The sequence below is a fragment of the Aptenodytes forsteri genome, unplaced genomic scaffold (genome assembly GCF_000699145.1).
Source record: "Aptenodytes forsteri isolate BGI_AS27 unplaced genomic scaffold, ASM69914v1 Scaffold236, whole genome shotgun sequence".
Classification (NCBI taxonomy): Eukaryota; Metazoa; Chordata; class Aves; order Sphenisciformes; family Spheniscidae; genus Aptenodytes; species Aptenodytes forsteri.
The window spans coordinates 4,533,964-4,542,649 of NW_008794456.1; the positions used below are offsets into that span (position 1 = coordinate 4,533,964).

The 8,686-nt window shown below is 37.3% G+C and overlaps 1 protein-coding gene across 1 annotated transcript in view; it reads left to right on the plus strand.

Annotated features, from left to right (window-relative positions):
* LOC103908339 (catenin alpha-2) overlaps window positions 1–8,686 on the plus strand; it is a 490,379-nt gene that overhangs the window by 359,630 nt on the left and 122,063 nt on the right. Inside the window, 1 exon segment of the mRNA XM_009290697.2 lies at window positions 4,773–4,853. Within this exon segment, the coding sequence (XP_009288972.1) occupies window positions 4,773–4,853 (81 nt within the window).

The window sequence follows — 8,686 nt, forward strand, 5'->3', positions numbered from 1 at the left end:
ATTATTTTTATTATAATTATTATTAAGAAAAAGGACAATAACTCTCTCTAACATCTCTCATTTAATTGTCATACACATTGGGTTTTTCTATGTGACATTATGTTGTAGGGCTGCAGTTGCTGCACTTTTTGTGTATTTCTGGGCGTTCCATCCCCTTCTTTAATAGGTTACTATTGTCAGCCATGTTTGTCTGTCATTAAATATATTTTTTTTTTTAATAATATGCTCAAAATAGTGGGTTTGCATCTCACACAACTGTAAGTAATCCTAACTTTTTGATATAAGGATATTCGTTACCATAATATCTAAGCCCTCTTTATAATAATAATTCTGGTAGTACCAATTTTATCTGTTTCATGTGCTGAAATTTCAGCTTTGTGATTTCCATATTGGTGGTATTTGGAATTATTCAAAACTAACAACACAGTTCCAGTCAGGAGCATCTTCTTCCAAGGTTGACTGTGTCTCATCCAAAATGTGCTATGTCTCTAGGCTGATTGGCCTGACTATTCATGTCTTGATTCTGTGATATTCTCTAGGGTTAGAAAAGAGTGTCCTATTAAGTACCTCATGCTGATCAAAAGTATTCCGTAATGAGCAAGTCATGGGATATAAATGTCCTTAATAGTTGTGAAAAATATTTTGGGAGATTTTTGTTTTACTCCAACAGTATAAACTGTGAACAGCTCATGAAAGGAAGAAAAGGGGGGAGAGAAAAAGGTCTTTTTTCAAAAGGAAAACCAGTGCTATATCTTAGCAGAGATCATTCTAGCAGATGCTGAAATTTCTTACCAACTTTAAGTGCTTTTTTTTATTATTTCCCTCCCTAACTAAACGAAGTTCCCTGTCTAAGTGCTTACCTTAATATTATGCAGTTTTAACTGTGAAGCTTTTTAGACTTTGCTTAATATAAGGAAGGCAATGATTGTATTCTGTATTTGTTTTATCATTCAAGTAATATTGTTGACAGTGGTTGCAACTGTAGGCATTTTCTACATTAAAAGGACAGTACCTAGATTCCTTCCACTAACCGGACATGGATGTGTTGAAAAACTACTCAACTTCTTACTCCAGGTGGCAAATCAGTCTTAAAAATGCTTGAAAAATATATTCAGGGAGCTGGTTCTTATGTTGCGTGATCTGGGAGGGAGACTGCAGCCTTGGGGTAGAAGTGCAACGGAAGACCCATTCCTGACCTGGGGGACTCCGCAGACAGCACGGTCCCTGGTCAGGAGCCCATGGAAATTAGCTCATCCTGATCAACTGAGAATAAATCAAACAGGCAGGGAAAAACTCTAAGGAAATTAGGATGGGAGTAACACAGATTGAGAGAATCATTGGAAAATATCTTGAGTAAAAACAGTATGCAAAGGCTGTTAATGGTCACTAGAAATCAGGAACCTGATTAATATATTCTACTATAACAAAGTTCTCCTTATTATGACATGAATAGGTGTAATTCTGGCCACAGGAACTCTGAATACCAATATTTTGGCATTCAAGGAATTCTGTGCATTTCTCCTCCTTCTCCTTTTAACCCAATGCCAGCAGCAATTTCTACTTCCTTTTTATCCCATCTCCAAAGTATCTTTCTTCCCTTTGCAGAAAAAGATTAACAGAGAAATGCTATAAGGCTCAATACCAAACTTTACATTTTTTTCAGAAACACAGGAAACCCCTAAATTCCTTTCTATCCCTTCTAAGAATGAAGGCAAAAAATTCATCACAGAGTAACATTAATATAAGAGTATTTAAGGACTTAAATAAATAAACTTTAATAAACTTATATTTTCAGCACAGAGCAGATGGTGTTTGACAGACCTGCCTGAAGCTATGTAACATCACATGCCACGCTATTTATTTTTCAATAATGTGATTTACTAAACCAATTTCTCCTTCTTTGAAATCATACAGTGAAGAAGGGGTTTTGTATCCAGATTAAAAGGCAGTAGCCATTTTACAGCAGGTGAAGGACACTTAAAATTCTTGGATAAGTAAAAACTGCAGAACAGGAGAAGTGTTTCTATGACTTTGCCCGTATGCGTACGTGTTAATAAAATGTTGCCATTGAGAGAGCTCAACTGGATCTCTGTCCCCTTGTTCTGGTAGCCTGTTTCCAGCACAGACTGGTTCATGCCATTTAGCATCTCAGACAGCATGTAGGCATGATTCGGGCAATTGCACAGAGCAGGGAGTTTTTCAGTAAGCAATATAGAACAGGCTTTTCTCTATTTTGGAGGGAGAAGGGGCTGGCCAGATGGATATTGACAGTCTGTTGTGTGGCCTAAGGGTCGCAGAAGGGTTCCCAGTTGTCTTGTGGTCACAACAGGATGTACCTTAAGGGACACTGTTTATGTAATTTAAAACTAGAGTAAAAAAGTTACAGGATCAATTTGAAGAGAGGCTTAGGAGAGGTGTTAGATGTAGCCTACCATGGGCCTACTCTCAGTGATAGTTTCCTCCTATGAGCAATACAAAACACCCAGGTTAGGAACCTAAATTACAAACTTTTAAGTCAATCTCAAAATTTCTACTTTTTTCCAGTGACCATTTAGGGAATGTCAGGAGCCTTTGCTCTTAAACAGTGCAGTTTATCAGATGCCTAATTTATTCAGTGTCATTGTATCGTGTAACTGACCACCCTTGAAGAAGTCACAAGTTCCTATTCAGGACAATTTTCTGACCTCCTAAATGGGTGCCAGGCATTAAGTGCTTGACCTTGCATGTTGGTGGTGAACACAAAATACATCTGCCCTGCATGAGATCAATGAAGAAGAATTGTTAGCTTTGTTTTGTTTGAGAGCTGTAAAATACCATCCCGGTGTACTCTTAAGTGTCATGGTGTTTGCTTTTTATTATTCACGTTGTGTTAATATTCACTACAATATGTACAGTTTAGCAAATATCTTTGCCCCAGAAAAAAAGTCTTAAAACATTTTGTGTGGTTATGTATCTTTCTAAGCCAATGCATTAAAACTTAAACAATGAGAAGGAAGAGAAGAATTTAAACAATATTACAGAAATTGAATTATGTGACTGGGAAAATAAAGCATCCCAGAACGGTAATGTCACCAAGGATACTTGGTTCAGCTAGTACACGGCACACAGCTGGAGTAACTGAAAATTTTCTTAGAATATAGCTTTGTAGTCTAAGAGACTAGGAACCTGGCTGACACTAGCTCATCTGGCAGTCCCCGTTGTACCATTTCAACAGTTAGGAGAGGCTTCCTATACCAAACTTGTCTGCCCAGGTCTGCCTCGTTTTTATTGTGGAATTTCAGCTTGAAAAACTATAGATTATGTGCACATATGACAGCTGCTGTCTTGGACAAAATGCCAGGGACAGAATTTGGGGCATCTAAAACCAAAAGGATGTGCTGAAATTGCTTAGGCTAAAGAGCCGTAGTTCTTTAGCTGGGGACCAGAAGAAGCTCAGTCAAAGGATGAACACAAGAAAAGTGAGATAAAAATATCAGCGGGTTACACAGATGCCTCCTCTTGTATCATAGCAAACACTTTCTCTCTCTATTTTCTGGTGTCAATTTGTATGATTAACTCCAGAATTTGTAATGGATTCTTTTTAAAAACCTAAGAGGTAAATTTATGTTTTATATTAAATTCTGGTGGCACTTGATATTTTTGTGTTTGAATTTCTAAATACAAAAAGGGGATGAGTTTTACAGTGATCTAAATGATCATAAATGCATTGGCCTCATATCATAATTAGAATTAGAGACAATAATAAAAAGCAGGCGTTCCCTTGAATGAATGCTTAAAGCAGAAGACTAGAACACAGGCCACTTGCCAATGTGGCCCTGCAGAGTTGATAACAGTGCTGTACATTTAAGAGATCATTATTGAAAGGGTATGTTTAATCCCCATCCCACCCCAAAAGTGACTTCTCGATAGTTCCCAGAAATGTATGCTATTAGGCTCAGCTGGAAATAGAAAATCGCTCTTAATCATATGCAAGGGACAATTCTAAATAGGACTATTTGAAAACAGCATTGGGAAGGAAAGAGTACTGCCAGAAAGAATGGCAAATCATTTTGATTCGTGATGAAAAGCTATCAAGCAGAGTTCAACGTGATAAGAGATGTGACAAAGCTTTAGAGAAGCAGTTTTATTTTAAGAGAAAGGTAATAGAGCTGACAAAGTCACTTAATGCTTTTTGTACCACTGAACCTAAAAAAAAAAATTATTTCATTGGTTATGAGACAAAAAAGGCTTTTTTCCCCCTTTTTAATCTTCGTGAGAATTTTTGCTGTGAGACTTCCTGCAGGAAAGTGTTTTAAGTGGAATTCTTCTTTATACTGCACTTAATGTCTGCCAATATGATTCGTGTTACAGGCGTAGGGACCATTTTCCTTCTGTCCTCAAGCTGTGTTGCTGCTTATTATCATGTTTAACATTCCCAGTGCCTGGCAGGATGGAGATTAGAAGCTCTTAATATTCGTTTTATAGTGAAAAGTCTTGCCAGATTTTTGGAGTATAGGCTATAATATATGCACATAATTTATTGGTGGAAAAGTTCTGAACTCTCCAGTGAGTCACCTTAATCTTTCTTCTTATCATTTTAGGATTGTTTTAAAATAGCTTGCTATGCCCCCTGCACATAAACATGTTGAAAACATTACGTTGGAAATAACAACTTGATGGAAGCAAACAGAAAGAGATGCACAGATTTCCTTTGATAAATCTGTACTATTTTTTTAAAAAGTGTATATTTTCTGGAGTATTTTTCTCTAACTCTGAAATTTCATTTTTAACAGACTGGAAGGAAGGAGAAGGGGGACCCACTCAACATTGCTATTGACAAGATGACCAAGAAAACACGAGACCTTCGAAGACAGGTAATCTATGCTTTTTATAATGATTCTTGATTTTCCAAGGAAGTCATTGCTTTTCAACTTCAGACTGGTTTTGCCACCTGTAGAGGTATAAAGAATTTGTGTCCTTATTTAGATATGACACTACATTACACATGAAATTAAGCAAAGGAGTAGTATTTCCTGAGCCAAAAAAAGGGAGACTGAACCATATTCCAAGTGTAACCCCCGATGGTCTTAATATGTGGGAGGGTGGGCAGATTGGCCAGACCTTCACTGCCTTTGCAGCCCAGCAACCCCAGTCAGAAAAACACTGGCATATGTGTTTATTTGTATTTATTTGAATACTCTCATTGAAATAACAGGAACGATGAGCAGAATATGAAAAAGTTTGTAAGAGCAGAATATTTTCAAAGAAAACTTCTAAGGTACCATATTAAATAAAGATCCTATGAAGATACGGAGAAGGCTAATAAATAACAGGTTGCCCAGAGAGGTGGTGGATGCCCCATCCCTGGAAACATTCCAGGTCAGGTTGGACGGGGCTGTGAGCAACCTGATCTAGTTGAAGATGTCCCTGCTCATTGCAGGGGGAGGTTGGACTAGATGGCCTTTAAAGCTCCTTTCTAACCCAAACTCTTCTATGATTCTATAATTCTATGAATAACTGTAAAGCATAGTTTAAACCATAAAGGTTGACTTTCTTATATTACGTTTATCATTGTGTTTGGCAATAAGACTGAAAGATTCATTCAAAAATCTTGAGATGGAAAAGAATAGAAGGGAGATTGTGAAAGAAAAGAGAGAAACCCTCTATAGGTTTCTCTTTACACTTTTAAAGTTAAGGCAGGAGGGATTGCCTCTTTTTACCTCTTTTTTCTCCCTTTGAGATGATCCCAATTCTGCATTTTCTGTAAAAATAATAAAAAAAAAGAAATTCTACCAGGCCAGTCAAAGGTTGCCTCTGTGAAAATGATCCAAAATCCACAAATCTGCAAGACCAAGTAAGGACTTAAATGTATCTTCAGATACCTATTTGAAACATGATAGTTTCAGAAAGAGTGGCCCCTATAGGCATTTTGAAATCAGTGCTCTGCACTGCTAAAACTCTGCTCATTTCATCTCTTCCTTAACTCTCAGCAAACGTGTTTGAGGATCATATTCTCAGAGCTTATTTCTCCAAATAATAGAAATATTGCAATGGACTTACAGACAATGTGAATCATTGACTCTCCTGTATAAAGCATCACATCTGTTGCTCAGCTAATGACAGAAGAAGGATCTCTGCCGTTCTGACCTCCAAATTTGTGGGATCCTAGGTTCTGCAGTGGAGCTTGTACCATGTGTTGCCTCCCACCTCTGTTCTTATTGCTTGAAGGAAGTAGCAGACTAACACATGAGTTGCTGATCTGTGTGAGGCTCTCAGCAGTTGCCTGAATTACTCATCTCTAAAGCCAAATTTACTCTGAAACGTGATATAAAAATGGCACCTTTCTTAATAAATTGTCTGCTTCTTGTGTATATTCAGCCCCATGGGTGTTGAATTCAATCTCAGAAAGGTTGGAACTCTGTATGTGGGTAAAGTGAAGCACATATATAATATTTTCCTGCTTGGAGATGAAGCTTTTAATATAGTTTCTGATATTTATGAAAGTTAATCATGTAGGTATAATGTTTATTAAATTGTGGCAGGGGGTAGTAAACTAATCAAGATTTAAATCATTATGTGCTAGGTTTCCCACAAACAGAGGAAGATGGAGTCTCTGCTTTCAACAATGTGTATTCTGACTATAAATCATTATCCTTTAGAATCATAATCAGTGTTCTGCTTCATCACATGCATAATCAACAGTATACATGTGCGTGCCTACCCAGACCTGCCTATACATCCCCTGCTAAATTTCACAATACGAGGATGTCACTGAGGGCTTAGTTTAATGGCTGGGGAGAGGGGCTTGAAGATTAAGAAGAACTGAACCACAGCTGAGATTGCAGTGTTCTACTATTTCGGTCTTTCTATTTTGGGCTAAATCATGGGAGAGACAACCAACTTTGAATACCATAATGCCTTTTGTTTTTAATCAATCCCTTTTAAAGCAGGCTTGCTTGTCAGATTTATGAAGCTTAATGTTATCACCATAAAACTGGACATCTACAAAATATGTTTTGGTAACGAAGAAGGTATATGTATTTCATTTGGTAGTCAGGCTCCCTTGCAATGCTTCAGCAGTCAACCATCTAAGACTGATTTTTCTTTCTCTCTCCAGGTTACTTAGCTCTTTATTTCTGAGATTTTATTTGATTATCTACAGAACACGCAGACATGAGAAATGGTTGTGGTTGGGATACAATGTGGTAAAATACCATCTCACAGTTTACAGTCACATCAATATTTCCTATTCTGCTGGAATTACATCTTTTATACTCATCATTTAAACTCTCCTGGGCATTGGAAAACTATTATGGAGATCTGATTATATGGCTTAATATAAACTGCCAGTAAGAACATCAACCTAAGTCAGACTGAACAAGTTCTTAGAAGCAGACAAGTCTCACCAGCCCATAGCTTACTGCTGCCATTTCTTACTTTATTTTGAACAATTTGTAAAAAGCAGAGAGTTCTGTGTCTGATAACAAGTTGTGCCAATTGGCGGGATTTGGGGTCTTTTCCACCCCTGGTACGCAAATCTGTTGTAAAAAAAAAAAAAAAAGAAAACCCAACCAAAAAAACCCCCCCAAAACCTAAAAGTTAAAGAAAAGCATCTTTCACTGTGCGGTACCGCAAGCTAGACCAGCAGCGGGTGCTTGTTGATGCCAGTTATTTCGTTTGTTTGTTTGTTTGTTTCTTTTACCTCCAGAGGGAAGGGAAAAAAAAAAATACTAACCATATAGTTTAAACACTACAGCTAATCATAAAGCAGCACGCACACACAGTATTTCAAGCATTGCAACTCTGCGGTGACATTGAAACAAAGATAAGCAGGAAGGACGCACCAAAGAATTTGGCTAACGCACAAACTGGATGCCTAGCGAGGACCAACACGGTCTATAGATCATTTGGAGTTGTACGAGCAGGGCACCAGCTGTTCTGCCGTCACCACCACTGGTGTCCCACCTGTTAGCGCCGCTGCCTCCTGCCCGGCTGCCATCGTCTCTTTGCCTTGTGTCCTGTTCCAGTTGATCAGCTGAGCTTGTTCAACCTGTATTAGCCAGTCGGTTTCCCTGCAAGGTATAATAACCAAAACCATCAGTTTTCTCTTAAAGAGCAGATATCTGCACTGCTATTAATTTTAACGGAGCAGCCCGTCTGCAGTATTCTATGCAGTAGATTGAAATCAAATAATTCTTCATTTTTGTCCATTCAAGCCAGACTAATACTTCCTGTGCCTCCAAGTGGAAGGGATTATAAAGAATTACGAAGCTTTTTTACCAGCGATTCTGTTTATACTGGAAATGATGCTCTCATGTAGCTTTTAAGGACAATTCATCCACCTCCTGCAGATTTAGGTTTATGTCATTACTAAGGCTAGTTAGAAATACTTCATAAAACAAACACTCAAGAGAAAATTTTCACTTTCTTTAAAACTGAAAAACATCAGAAATTATCCAGAAATTTAATTTTGAAACTAATAATAATAAAAAAGCCTGACAGTGTTGAAAAGTCACGTTTGGAATTTTTCAGTTGTTTCAAATTTTCATCTTGAAAGTTAGTAGTTTATTTTAGCTTTGCATTGCAAATATAAATATAAACATATAAATAAATATGGAAAATTAAAAATATGTTTTTAGAATTGTCAGGAATGTTTTCCATTATTTTAAGGTGTTCTGATAATTTTGAAATTTCAAGGTTTCATTCC